General features: G+C 45.7%; 1 protein-coding gene across 18 annotated transcripts in view; it reads left to right on the top strand.

Annotated features, from left to right (window-relative positions):
• MSI2 (musashi RNA binding protein 2) overlaps window positions 1-14,242 on the top strand; it is an 819,550-nt gene that overhangs the window by 673,690 nt on the left and 131,618 nt on the right. The window contains exon 11 of one of the 18 annotated variants that reach the window (XM_060757083.2): window positions 2,141-3,263. The exons of the other annotated variants lie outside the window; for them this stretch is intronic. Within the exon in view, the coding sequence (XP_060613066.1) occupies window positions 2,141-2,181 (41 nt within the window). The 3' untranslated portion in view covers window positions 2,182-3,263. Of the gene's footprint in view, window positions 1-2,140; window positions 3,264-14,242 lie in introns of those variants that run through there. 18 annotated transcript variants of the gene reach the window in all.

Genomic DNA, 14,242 nt, shown 5'->3' with positions numbered 1-14,242 from the left:
ATGTGATGTGGCGGCAAAAAAAGCCAATGGGATTTTGGCCTGCATCAATAGGAGCATAGTGTCTAGATCTAGGGAAGTCATGCTACCCCTCTATTCCGCTTTGGTTAGACCACACCTGGAATATTGTGTCCAATTCTGGGCACCACAATTCAAGAGAGATATTGACAAGCTGGAATATGTCCAGAGGAGGGCGACTAAAATCATAAAGGGTCTGGAGAACAAGCCCTATGAGGAGCGGCTTAGGGAACTGGGCATGTTTAGCCTGAAGAAGAGAAAGCTGAGAGGAGATATGATAGCCATGTATAAATATGTGAGAGGAAGCCACAGGGAGGAGGGAGCAAGCTTGTTTTCTGCTTCCTTGGAGACTAGGACGCGGAACAATGGCTTCAAACTACAAGAGAGGAGATTCCATCTGAACATTAGGAAGAACTTCCTGACTGTGAGAGCCGTTCACCAGTGGAACTCTCTGCCCCGGAGTGTAGTGGAGGCTCCTTCTTTGGAAGCTTTTAAGCAGAGGCTGGATGGCCATCTGTCAGGGGTGATTTGAATGCAATATTCCTGCTTCTTGGCAGGGGGTTGGACTGGATGGCCCATGAGGTCTCTTCCAACTCTTTGATTCTATGATTCTATGATTCTACCCCTCTATTCCACTTTGGTTAGACCACACCTGGAATATTGTGTCCAATTCTGGGCACCACAATTCAAGAGAGATATTGACAAGCTGGAATGTGTCCAGAGGAGAGTGACTAAAATGATCAAGGGTCTGGAGAACAAGCCCTATGAGGAGCGGCTTAAGGAGCTGGGCATGTTTAGCCTGAAGAAGAGAAGGCTGAGGGGAGACATGATAGCCATGTATAAATATGTGAGAGGAAGCCACAGGGAGGAGGGAGCAAGCTTGTTTTCTGCTTCCTTGGAGATTAGGACGCAATGGAGCAATGGCTTCAAACTACAAGAGAGGAGATTCCACCTGAACTTGAGGAAGAACTTCCTGACTGTGAGAGCCATTCAGCAGTGGAACTCTCTGCCCCGGAGTGTGGTGGAGGCTCCTTCTTTGGAAGCTTTTAAGCAGAGGCTGGATGGCCATCTGTCAGGGGTGATTTGAATGCAATATTTCTGCTTCTTGGCAGAATGGGGTTGGACTGGATGGCCCACGAGGTCTCTTCCAACTCTTTGATTCTATGATTCTATATTTATTTATTATTTATTTACTTTGCTTCTATACCGCTGTATCTCAAGCCCGAAGGCGACTCACAGCGGTTCACAAACAGTAAAAACAGTAGAAACAGCAGTGGTTCCATACAACATATAACAATTGACTTAATACATTATCCATAAATTACCAATAAGCAATTACAATGCACAATTATTACAAAAAACAACCGTAGCCAATCTTCTCATCATCCAAGCGTAGTCCAGGTTCCTCGTCCATTGTTCCATTCCTATATTCCATTACCAGAATGCACTAAATTACTCAAACGCCTGCACAAACATCCAGGTCTTCACCTTTTTGCGGAATACCATTAGAGATGGTGCTAGTCTAATGTCCGTAGGAAGGGCGTTCCACAGCCGAGGAGCCACCACCGAGAAGGCCCTATCTCTCGTCCCCGCCAGCCGAGCTTCAGAAGCAGGCGGGATCGAGAGCAGGGTCTCCCCGGAAGATCTCAAAGTCCTGGTGGGTTCATAGGCAGAGATGCGGTCAGATAGGTAGCTTGGGCCGGAACTGTTTAGGGCTTTAAAGGCCAACGCCAGCACTTTGAATTCAGCCCGGTAGCAGATCGATCTATGATTCTATGACACACGTGCTCGATGCGGTATGCGCGCGAACTACTAGTGTCTACAACAAAACGGACCTTACTTAAGAAATACTCCTCGTAGCAGTTTAATTGGAGAGGAAGCGCCGTTATCCTGAGTTGGGGCTTACTTTTGAGTAAGCATTGAATTGGGCTGCATTTCTAGCTTCTCTTGCCAGGTTTCTTCCACTATGACGCATCCTACTTGCAGACTTTAATAGTTCATAATGGTTTATATAAAAACCTCATTGCAATTGCTTGCTTTCCTTATTCTCCCCCCCTTTTTAAAAAATTGGAACCTTATCTTTTCAGTTTAATCTATTAATTTCTGTTCTTATTTCACTTTGCAGACTATTTGCCGATTTCACAAGACATAATTTTTATCAACTAGTTCTTAAAGATGCATAACAAATTAATCGGGGTTCACTACAGTGCTAATGAGAGAAAGAGAGAGAGAGAGAGAGAAAGACAGCAAAAAAACTTGGGTGGTCCCTACATTAATATCAGTGTCCACTGAACAAAACAAAAGTGCTGCTCTTACTGACTCCTTTTTCCTGGCTGGACTTTTGTCTTTTGCAAGAGAGAAAAAAATCCATATCTTTTCCTGTTTTTTTTTTTCTGATTTTGCTTTCTGATTTTGCTTTCCTCTGTTTTGTATGAGTTTATTTTTTTTAATACCCACCTTGGAATGTGAACTCACACCCGAGTTGGCTTTTGTGGGAGCGACAGCAGAACAATTTCTCACAAACTCCTCAGAAACGAAAAAAGAAACGACTGTCATGTCTCAAAATGTACGTTTTGGCCCATCTTCAAAGCCAACAAGGACATGGGGGGCAGTCTTTATTGCCGTTACGTTATGTCTGAGCGCAACAGCAGGTATTGGCGCTGTCATCGAGAATGGCGAGCGGCTGTGAGACGGACAAGAAGGGTGAATCTAATTCTCTCAAAGCACAATCCAATATTCATGAAATTCACCGAAGTCCTTGGCAGCCACATAATGGCTAATGCCTGCTCCCGCCTCTCATTGCCTCTTCTTTGGACGGCTCTTCCCAACTAGTCATAGAATCATAGAATCAAAGAGTTGGAATATAGACAAGCTGGAATGTGTCCAGAGGAGGGCGACTAAAATGATCAAGGGTCTGGAGAACAAGCCCTATGAGGAGCGGCTTAGGGAACTGGGCATTTTTAGCCTGAAGAAGAGAAGGCTGAGAGGAGATATGATAGCCATGTATAAGTATGTGAGAGGAAGCCACAGGGAGGAGGGAGCAAGCTTGTTTACTGCTTCCTTGGAGACTAGGACGCGGAACAATGGCTTCAAACTACAAGAGAGGAGATTCCATCTGAACATGCGGAAGAACTTCCTGACTGTGAGAGCCGTTCAGCAGTGGAACTCTCTGCCCCAGAGTGTGGTGGAGGCTCCTTCTTTGGAAGCTTTCCTTCCTCCTTCCCTTCCCTTCCATCCATCCATCCATCTCTTCCACCCTTTCATCATCCCCTCCACTTTCTTTTCCTCCTTCTCTTTCCTTCCTCCTTCTCTTCCATCCATCCATCTCTTCCACCCTTTCATCATCCCCTCCACTTTCTTTTCATCCTTCTCTTTCCTCCCCCCTTCCCTTCTATCCATCCATCTCTTCCACCCTTTCATCATCCCCTCCACTTTCTTTTCATCCTTCTCTTTCCTCCCCCCTTTCCTTCTATCCATCCATCTCTTCCACCCTTTTATCATCCCGTCCACTTTCTTTTCCTCCTTCTGAACATTAGGAAGAACTTCCTGACTGTGAGAGCCATTCAGCAGTGGAACTCTCTGCCCCGGAGTGTGGTGGAGGCTCCTTCTTTGGAAGCTTTTAAGCAGAGGCTGGATGGCCATCTGTCAGGGATGATTTGAATACAATATTCCTGCTTCTTGGCAGGGGGTTGGACTGGATGGCCCAGGAGGTCTCTTCCAACTCTTTGATTCTATGATTCTATGAATAGACCTCATGAGCCATCCAGTCCAACCCCAATCTGCCAAGAAGCAGGAATATTGCATTCAAATCACCCCTGACAGATGGCCATCCAGCCTCTGCTTAAAAGCTTCCAAAGAAGGAGCCTTCACCACACTCCGGGGCAGAGAGTTCCACTGCTGAACGGCTCTCACATTCAGGAAGTTCTTCCTAATGTTCAGATGGAATCTCCTCTCTTGTAGTTTGAAGCCATTGCTCCGCGTCCTAGTCTCCAAGGAAGCAGAAAACAAGCTTGCTCCCAATCCATTCTTAACTAATTATGCCCTGTACCTTCTTAAATGCTTAGGGTAACCATTCAGATAAGTAGCCAAGACAAATCACAAGACACCTAAATAGGTAACAAGATAAATAACCAAGGAAACCAAGCTGTGAAACGTGCCAATAATATATATTTTAATGCCAGGAGCAATTTGAGAAACAAGTCGCTTCTGGTGTGAGAGAATTGGCCGTCTGCAAAGATGTTGCCCAGGGAATGCCCAGATGTTTACCATCCTGTGGGAGGCTTCTCTCATATGCCTGCATGAGAAGCTGGAGCTGATAGATGGGAGCTCGCCCCGCTCCCCAGATTCAAAATGGATTCAAAACGCCAACCTTTTGGTCAGCAGTCCTGTCAGCACAAGGGTTTTATCCATTGTGCCACCACCCTGCTAATAAATAAAGTCATAGTTGGTGGTGCTCATCCTATGGCTGAGGAACATGTCATAATATTTCACTGTCATCACAGTGCGACATACGTTTCCCTGTTCCTATAAATTGTAGTTTCTTCTTTCTCTGGCTTCAGCAGCCTCCTTGGAGGACTACTAAGAACTGGTTTCTCCTTCCGGTGGGTGATCAAGCCATGTGGCCAGGACTGTACCACTTAGAATCATAGAATCATAGAATCAAAGAGTTGGAAGAGACCTCATGGGCCATCCAGTCCAACCCCATTCTGCCAAGAAGCAGGAATATTGCATTCAAATCACCCCTGACAGATGGCCATCCAGCCTCTGCTTAAAAGCTTCCAAAGAAGGAGCCTCCACCACACTCCGGGGCAGAGAGTTCCACTGCTGAACGGCTCTCACAGTCAGGAAGTTCTTCCTAATGTTCAGATGGAATCTCCTCTCTGTAGAACAGAGTGCCTCCAACATTGGTTTCATCCCACTTCAGATTGCCTTTGTGTCTGGAGAGCCAGGGAAAATGACCCATTTGGCCACGCTGGTAGGGAAATTCTGGGGTTTTTATCTCCTTCACCACAACGTTCCCAGCTTTGGTCCTCAACCAGCCTTTGCCTTGATTCAGGCATTTCTGAAATCAGACATTTCTTTTATCATAAAAAGTAAAGGTAAAGGTTTCCCCTTGACATTAAGTCAAGTCATGTCCGACTCTAGGGGATGGTGCTCATCTCCATTTCTAAACGGAAGAGCTGGCATTGTCCGTAGATGTCTCCAGGGTCATGTGGCCGGCATGACTGCATGGAGGGCCGTTACCTTCGCGCTGGAGCAGTTCCTATTGATCTACTCACATTTGCATGATAGATTGGCAGAAGGTTTATCATATGAGCCCTTTTAACTGAAAGGGACACCCTCCATCTGAACATTAGGAAGAACTTCCTGACTGTGAGAGCCATTCAGCAGTGGAACTCTCTGCCCCGGAGTGTGGTGGAGGCTCCTTCTTTGGAAGCTTTTAAGCAGAGGCTGGATGGCCATCTGTCAGGGGTGATTTGAATGCAATATTCCTGCTTCTTGGCAGGGGGTTGGACTGGATGGCCCATGAAGTCTCTTCCAACTCTTTGATTCTATGATTCTATGATTCTATGATCCAGATATGAGCAGAGACCTCTGTTTCCTTGCTGTGTCATGGTTGGCTTTTCATACCAGGTGGCTGCCTCAATTTCCCCCTGCGTTGCGCAGTGTGCTCCTTTCTTCTAGCACATCTGGTTCTCTCATGGAGAGAAGACCCAACACACACTGATATCCCTAAAAAGCGACAAAATTCAAATCAAAACGAGGGCCCGCAATACGTTTTCTGCGTTTGTGAGAAATTGGTTGCATGCTTACAGTAGGGATGACTGTAATGCGTTTTACAATATCTGTTTAATTTACTTGTTTATGATGTCAACGTCACTACCGACAGAGCTGTGCTGTTCATTTATTGATGGTGCTTGATGTAATTAATTTGATCTTTCTTTGTTTTTTGTTTTTTTGCAAGCTGTGTCTTTTAAAACTTGTATGGCTTTTCTAAAAAAAATTATTTTGGTTTTGGGTTTTTTGTTTTGTTTTGTTTTGGCTATGATTTGCTTTGCATTGTGATATTGCCCTCGAATGCATGACTTTTGCAGACGTTTTAATTGTTGTATTATTTTTCTTTCTTTCTTTCGATTTCGTTTCAGTAGTTCATCTGTACCTTTCTTCTTTTTTTTTCTTTCTCTTTTTGATTTTGGAAAAAAAAAGAATCCTGTAAGTAACTGAGTTAGATAAAATGATAATAAATGGTTACAATAGACGAGCTGTGTTTCTCTTCTCTCTTAGCTTCCTCTTCCATCTGGAATGTACCAAATAACCAGTACCAATATCAGTGAAATAGTCCTGAATATTAACATGTATGGCACCCACTCAAATACAGCTGTTGAATCAGGTGGAATTGAGTAGATGAATACATAACATAGCTTCAATTAGTTCAGTAGGTCGATTCCGATCAAGAGCAGCGATCAGAATCAGGATCCACCATGTTGTTCCTCAATTCAAAATGTTTTAATCTAAATATCAAAGTTAAGAGTGTATGAAGATTAACGATGAAAGGTATCTTCCTCATCTTGACAGTGTAGAGATAAGTCGCAGACAAGCCTTTTAATGACACATTAACATGTCGTTTTAAAACACCTTATAGGGCAGGTATGGGTAAACCCAGGCCGGGGGGGGGGGGGGGGGGGCGGATGCAGCTCCTTGGCTCTTTCCTTAGGCCCTCCTCTCTCTCTCACCATCCTATCCTTCCTTCCTCCTCTCTTTCCTTCTTTATTCCCCCCTTTCTCCTTCACTTCCACCCTTTCATCCTTTCTTTGTTCCTTCTCTCTTTCTTTCCTTCCTTCCTTCCTCCTTTTCTTCCCTCCCTCTTTCTTCCTCTCCCTTCCTTCGTTCCCACCTTTTCATCCTTCCTTCCCTGTCTCCCTCTTTCTCCTTCCTTTCCTTTTTCTTTCCTTCTCTCCTCCCTCCCTCCCTCCATTCCCTTCTACCCTTTTGTCCCTCTTTCCTCCTCTCTCTCTTTCTCCTTCCTTCCCTTTTGTCTTTCCTTCCTCCTTACCCGCTTTCCTTCCCTCCTTCTCCTTCCATTCCTCCCTTCCACCTTCTTCTTTCCTGCTTTTTCATTCCTCCTTCCCTTCCACCCTTTCATCCTTCCATCCCTCCCTTTTGTCCTTCCTTCCCTTTCCTCTCTCTCTCTCCCCTCTTTCTCCTTCCTTCCTTCCTTCCTGCCTTCCCTGTTGTCTTTCTTTCTTTCCGTTATCCTTCCCTTCCTTCTCTTCAAACCTCTCTTCCTTCCTTCCCTCTTCCCTTCCACCTTCCCTTCCTTCCATCCTTCCCTTTGTCTTTTCTTCCTTCTCTTTCCTTCCTGCTTACTTCCCTCCCTCCTTTTTCTCCTTCCATCCTTCCCTTCCACCCTTTCATCCTTCCTTCCCTCTTTCCTCCTCTCTCTTTCTCCTTCCTTCCCTTTTGTCTTTCCTTCCTCCTTACCCGCTTTCCTTCCCTCCTTCTCCTTCCATTCCTCCCTTCCACCTTCTTCTTTCCTGCTTTTTCATTCCACCTTCCCTTCCACCCATTCATCCTTCCATCCTTCCCCTTTGTCCTTCCTTCCCTTTCCTCCCTCTCTCCTCTTTCTCCTTCCTTCCTTCCTTCCTTCCTTCCTTCCTTCCTTCCTTCCCTTTTGTCTTTCTTTCTTTCTGTTATCCTTCCCTTCCTTCTCTTCAAACCTCTCTTCCTTCCTTCCCTCTTCCCTTCCTCCTTCCCTTCCTTCCATCCTTCCCTTTGTCTTTTCTTCCTTCTCTTTCCTTCCTGCTTACATCCCTCCCTCCTTTTTTCTCCTTTCATCCTTCCCTTCCACCCTTTTATCCTTCCTTCCCTCTTTCCTCCTCTCTCTCTTTCTCCTTCCTTCCCTTTTGTCTTTCCTTCCTCCTTACCCGCTTTCCTTCCCTCCTTCTCCTTCCATTCCTCCCTTCCACCTTCTTCTTTCCTGCTTTTTCGTTCCTCCTTCCCTTCCACCTTCATCCTTCCATCCCTCCCTTTGTCCTTCCTTCCCTTTCCTCCCTCTCTCCTCTTTCTCCTTCCTTCCTTCCTTCCTTCCTTCCTTCCTTCCTTCCTTCCTTCCTTCCTTCCTTCCTTCCCTTTTGTCTTTCTTCTCTTTCTGTTATCCTCCCCTTCCTTCTCTTCCTTCCTTCCTTCTTTCCTTCCTTCCTTCCTTCCTTCCTTCCTTCCTTCCTTCCCTCTTCCCTTCCTCCTTCCCTTCCTTCCATCATTCCCTTCCACCATTTCAACCTTCATTCCCTTTTGTCTTTCTTTAGATAAAATTTATCTCCCCTTCCTTCTCTTCATCCCTTCTTTCCTTCTTTCCTTCCTTCCTTCCTTCCTTCCTTCCTTCCTTCTTCCCTTCCTCCTTCCCTTCCTTCCATCATTCCCTTCCACCATTTCAACCTTCATTCCCTTTTGTCTTTCTTTCTTTCCCTCTTTCCTCCCTCTCTCCCTCTTTCTCCTTCCATCCTTCCCTTCTTCCTTTCCTCTCTCCCTCCCTCCCTCCCTCCCTCCCTTCATTCCATCCATCCATCCATCACCAGGCAGCCAGTCCTCATAGCAGGGAGTGCAAATATGTGACCCCCCAGTTAGAAAGTTTGCCCATGCCTGTTATAGACCTAACGGACACAGATACAAAGAATGGGATCCCCAAGAGTTTGAAACAGCAATCTGACACATCGGTCAGCTATGACCAAGTTCATGTTCCAAGATGACCAAGATGTTCTACTGACTCACTCAATGAAACTTTTACAGTTTGGCTGTGTTGTTTATAGGGTAGGTTATCTTACAATCCTGGTAGCCGTGGTGGGATAGCTTCCAACTATAAAACGTGTGCATCCTTTCCATCCATCAGCTGGAGCTGATAAAGGGAGCTCATCTGCCTCTCCCTGGATTCGAACCTGCGACCTGTCGGTCTTCAGTCCTGCCGGCACAGGGGTTTAACCCACTGTGCCACCGGGGGCTCCATCTAGAGCTGATGTGGTAATAGTAATCTGATATGGTAGTAGTCAGCCTTGCCCCTCCTGACATCCCCATTGCCTTGGCAGTATAAGAGGGTTTCATGAGACCAGTTGTTCTCCTTGCCGTGTGGTTTCGAGGCAATGGTGTAGCAATGGTGGTTAGACCACATCAGCTCTCGTTTGGATAAACCACATCAGCTCTAGTTTCTGATGCAGAACCGATGCCATCCAGTAGTTGCCATCTGCTCGCCCACAGAAAATCATATTTAATAAGCCTCGGCACTATAAGAGCAGTGTTTCTCAACCTGGGGGTTGGAACCCCTGAGGGGGTCACGAGGGGGTTGTCAGAGGGGTCGCCAAAGACTATCAGAAAACACAGTATTTTCTGTTAGTCATGGGGGTTCTGTGTGGGACGTTTGGCCCAATTCTATCATGGGTGGGGTTCAGAATGCTCTTTAATTGCAGGTGGACTATACATCCCTGCGACTACAACTCCCAAATATCAAGGTCTATTTCCCCAAAATCCACTAGTCTCCACATTATGAAATATTGAGTATTTGTGTCAAGTTTGATCCAAATCCATCATTGTTTGAGTCCACACTGCCCCCTGTATGTAGGTGAACTACAACTCCCAAACTCAAGGTCAATGTCCACCAAACCCTTCCAATCTATATATATAAATCTGTTAGGTTGGTTCAACCGGACAGCAAAACCCCACAACCCCCCAACGAAACTTAACCAAAATTCCCATGCCCATAACACAACCCACAAGGTACAAACATATCTACTCAAAATGAAAAACAACACAACAACACACTCACAAAACGGCAAAACAACAAAACTCACAAACCCCCCAACGAAACTTAACCAAAATTCCCATGCCCATAACACAACCCACAAGGTACAAACATATCTACTCAAAATGAAAAACAACACAACAACACACTCACAAAACGGCAAAACAACAAAACTCACAAACCCCCCAACGAAACTTAACCAAAATTCCCATGCCCATAACACAACCCACAAGGTACAAACATATCTACTCAAAATGAAAAACAACACAACAACACACTCACAAAACGGCAAAACAACAAAACTCACAAACCCCCCAACGAAACTTAACCAAAATTCCCATGCCCATAACACAACCCACAAGGTACAAACATATCTACTCAAAATGAAAAACAACACAACAACACACTCACAAAACGGCAAAACAACAAAACTCACAAACCCCCCAACGAAACTTAACCAAAATTCCCATGCCCATAACACAACCCACAAGGTACAAACATATCTACTCAAATGAAAAACAACACAACAACACACTCACAAAACGGCAAAACAACTGAGCATGCGCATTGGTGCCCAGCCGCAAGTTCCCTGGCTCGCGCACACAGCCTTCCGGCCAACGTTCCCTCTGCAGAAGCCATGCCCACTCCAAGCCCCGCCACGCCGCTTCCCGCACACACACCCCCCCTGCCGCACGCGCACACACAACCCCACGCTCCATCACTCCCCCCGCCACCGCACACACACACGCAACCCCCACGCTCCATCACTCCCCCCGCCGCCGCACACACACACGCAACCCCACACTCCATCACTTCCCCACCGCTGCACACACACACTCGCAACCCCAGGCTCCATCATTCCCCCGCCACCCGCACACACACACGCAACCCCACGCTACATCACTACCCCGCCGCCGCACACACCACACGCAACCCCAGGCTCCATCATTCCCCCGCCGCTGCACACACATAATAGTCCAGATATCTACCTCAACTTTGATAAGTTTTACTATAGGCCACAGCAACGCGTGGCAGGGGCACAGCTAGTATTTTATATTACTCATGGGAGTTCTGTGTGCCAAATTTGGTCCAATTCCATTGTGGGGTGGAGTTCAGAAGGCTCTTTGATTGTAGGTGAACTATAAATCCCAGCAACTCCAACTCCCAAATGGCAAAAAGCAGTTCTCCCCAACCCCACCAGTATTCAAATGTGGGTATATCGAATATTTGTGCCAAATTTGGTCCAGTGAATGAAAATACATCCTGCATATCGAATATTTACAAATCATAACAGTAGCAAAATTACAGTTATGAAATGTAATGGTGGGGGGTCACCACAAAGTGAGGAACTGTATTAAGGGGTCAAAGTATTGGAAGGTTGAGAAACACTACTATAAGAGGGTTTTGTGAGACCAGTCGCTTTTGTTGCAACTGTGTAGTAATGTTGAGGCCAAGACCATATTTTTGTCCTTGCGGATCACTGGAGATTCCATCTGAACATTAGGAGAACAAGAGAGATTCCATCTGAACATTAGGAAGAACTTCCTGACTGTGAGAGCCGTTCAGCAGTGGAACTCTCTGCCCCCGGAGTGTGGTGGAGGCTCCTTCTTTGGAAAGCTTTTAAGCAGAGGCTGGATGGCCATTTGTCAGGGGTGATTTGAATGCAATATTCCTGCTTCTTGGCAGGGGGTTGGACTGGATGGCCCATGAGGTCTCTTCCAACTCTTTGATTCTCTGATTCTATGGTGGTCCATGGACCACAGGTTGGGAACCACTGGGCTAAGCCATGGATAAAAAATGTTGGGTAAAAGCTTCTTCAGGGAATTAATTAACCAAGGAATACTATTTTGCGTGTAGCTGCTTCTATCAAAGGGCTCACAGACGCTAGAATTGCTACAGCATTGCTTGTGAATATAAGGTGGTGGTGGTGGTGAGGGGGGGGGGGGGACGGGACATGAGAAGCTGGTGTATTTTGCATGATGGAAGACGTATGTATTTCATTGCGAGTGTTCAACCCTTGGGTCTTCTCCCACATTCCACACAACTTCCACTTGCCATCATTTTCTACTATAAAAGCCTTTCTTTGGTAAAGGAAAGTTTGTTGTTTTCACTTACGACTTGCAGATATACATGCATGACCGAATGAATGAAATGTGTCTTACGTTTCCGTGAAATCATAGAATCATAGAATCAAAGAGTTGGAAGAGACCTCATGGGCCATCCAGTCCAACCCCATTCTGCAAGAAGCAGGAATATTGCATTCAAATCACCCCCTGACAAATGGCCATCCAGCCTCTGCTTAAAAGCTTCCAAAGAAGGAGCCTCCACCACACTCCGGGCAGAGAGTTCCACTGCTGAACGGCTCTCACAGTCAGGAAGTTCTTCCTCATGTTCAGATGGAATCTCCTCTCTTGTAGTTTGAAGCCATTGTTCCGCGTCCTAGTCTCCAAGGAAGCAGAAAACAAGCTTGCTCCCTCCTCCCTGTGGCTTCCTCTCATATATTTATACATGGCTATCATATCTCCTCTCAGCCTTCTCTTCTTCAGGCTAAACATGCCCAGTTCCCTAAGCCGCTCCTCATAGGGCTTGTTCTCCAGACCCTTGATCATTTTAGTCGCCCTCCTCTGGACACATTCCAGCTTGTCAATACCTCTCTTGAATTGTGGTGCCCAGAATTGGACACAGTATTCCAGATGTGGTCTAACCAAAGCAGAATAGAGGGGTAGCATTACTTCCTTAGATCTAGACCCTATGCTCCTATTGATGCAGGCCAAAATCCCATTGGCTTTTTTTGCCGCCGCATCACATTGTTGGCTCATGTTTAACTTGTTGTCCACGAGGACTCCAAGATCTTTTTCACACGTACTGCTCTCAAGCCAGGCATCGTCCCCCATTCTGTATCTTTGCATTTCATTTTTTCTGCCAAAGTGGAGTATCTTGCATTTGTCACTGTTGAACTTCATTTTGTTAGTTTTGGCCCATCTCTCTAATCTGTCAAGATCGTTTTGAATCCTGCTCCTGTCCTCTGGAGTATTGGCTATCCCTCCCAATTTGGTGTCGTCTGCAAACTTGATGATCCTGCCTTCTAGCCCTTCATCTAAGTCATTAATAAAGATGTTGAACAGGACCGGGCCCAGGACGGGACCCTGCGGCACTCCACTTGTCACTTCTTTCCAAGATGAAGAGGAAGCATTAGTGAGCACCCTCTGGGTTCGTCCATTTAACCAATTCCAGATCCACCTCACCGTAGTTTTGCCTAGCCCACATTGGACTAGTTTCCTTGCCAGAAGGTCATGGGGGACCTTGTCGAAGGCCTTACTGAAATCCAGGTACGGATTTCATGAAATGGTCTCGGGATTCCATGCCATTAAAATGAAACCAAAGCCAGCACCCACGGACAGCCACAAATTAAGAAAATGAACAAAATCTGGCTACTAGCATTTAAAAATCAGGACAGTAAATAAAGAACACTGGGGATTTCCAGAAAAGAAACAATCAGGGCCAGGTAACACCTCCCAACAAAGGATTCCCCCAGGCAGGAAACAGCTAGGCTTTGAAGCTGCAAGACCATTAAATGCTAATTAAGGTGGCCAATTGCAACAGTCACATTTGTCTCAAACAGACAAAGAGTTCTTTCTCCCACCCTGGACATTATTCCACAAATATATAAACCCCACTTGCCTAGTTTCCAACAGACCTCACAACCTCAGAGGATGCCTACCATAGATGTGGGCGAAATGTCAGGAGAGAATAATAATCTATATAAATAAAAATGTAATGTTCATTTGTGGGATTAACAGAACTCAAAAACCCCTGGATGAATTGGCACCAAATTTGGACACAATACACCTAACAACCCAATGTATGTTCTTCACTCAAAAAACTGATTTTGTCATTTGGGAGTTGTAGTTGCTGGGATTTATAGTTCACCTACAATCAAAGAGCATTCTGAACCTCACCAATGATGGAATTGAACCAAACTTGGCACACAGTTCTCCCATGACCAACAGAAAATACTGGAAGGTTTGGTGGGCGGTGTCCTTTGGTTTTGGAGTTGTAGTTCACCTACATCCAGAGATCACTGTGGACACAACAGTGATCCACAAACATTGATGGATCTGGACCAAACTCTACACAAATACTCAATATGCCCAAATGTGAACACTGATGGAGTGTGCAGAAAATAGAATCCTGACATTTGGGAGTTGTAGTTGCTGGGATTTATAGTTCACCTACAATCACAGAGCATTCTGAATCCCACCAACGATACAATTGGGCCAAACCTCCCACACAGAACCCCCATGTGGGCCACAGCAACGCATGGCAGGGGACGGCTAGTAGTAGTAGTAGTAGTAGTAATAATAATAATAATAATAATAATAATAATAATCTTTATTTGTACCCTGCTACCATCTCCCCAATGAGGCCAAGCCCAAA

Source organism: Anolis sagrei, chromosome 11 (assembly GCF_037176765.1).
Source record: "Anolis sagrei isolate rAnoSag1 chromosome 11, rAnoSag1.mat, whole genome shotgun sequence".
Classification (NCBI taxonomy): domain Eukaryota; kingdom Metazoa; phylum Chordata; class Lepidosauria; order Squamata; family Dactyloidae; genus Anolis; species Anolis sagrei.
The sequence above is the reverse complement of the archived record's forward strand: the minus strand, read 5'-3'. Positions and strand labels throughout refer to the sequence as shown.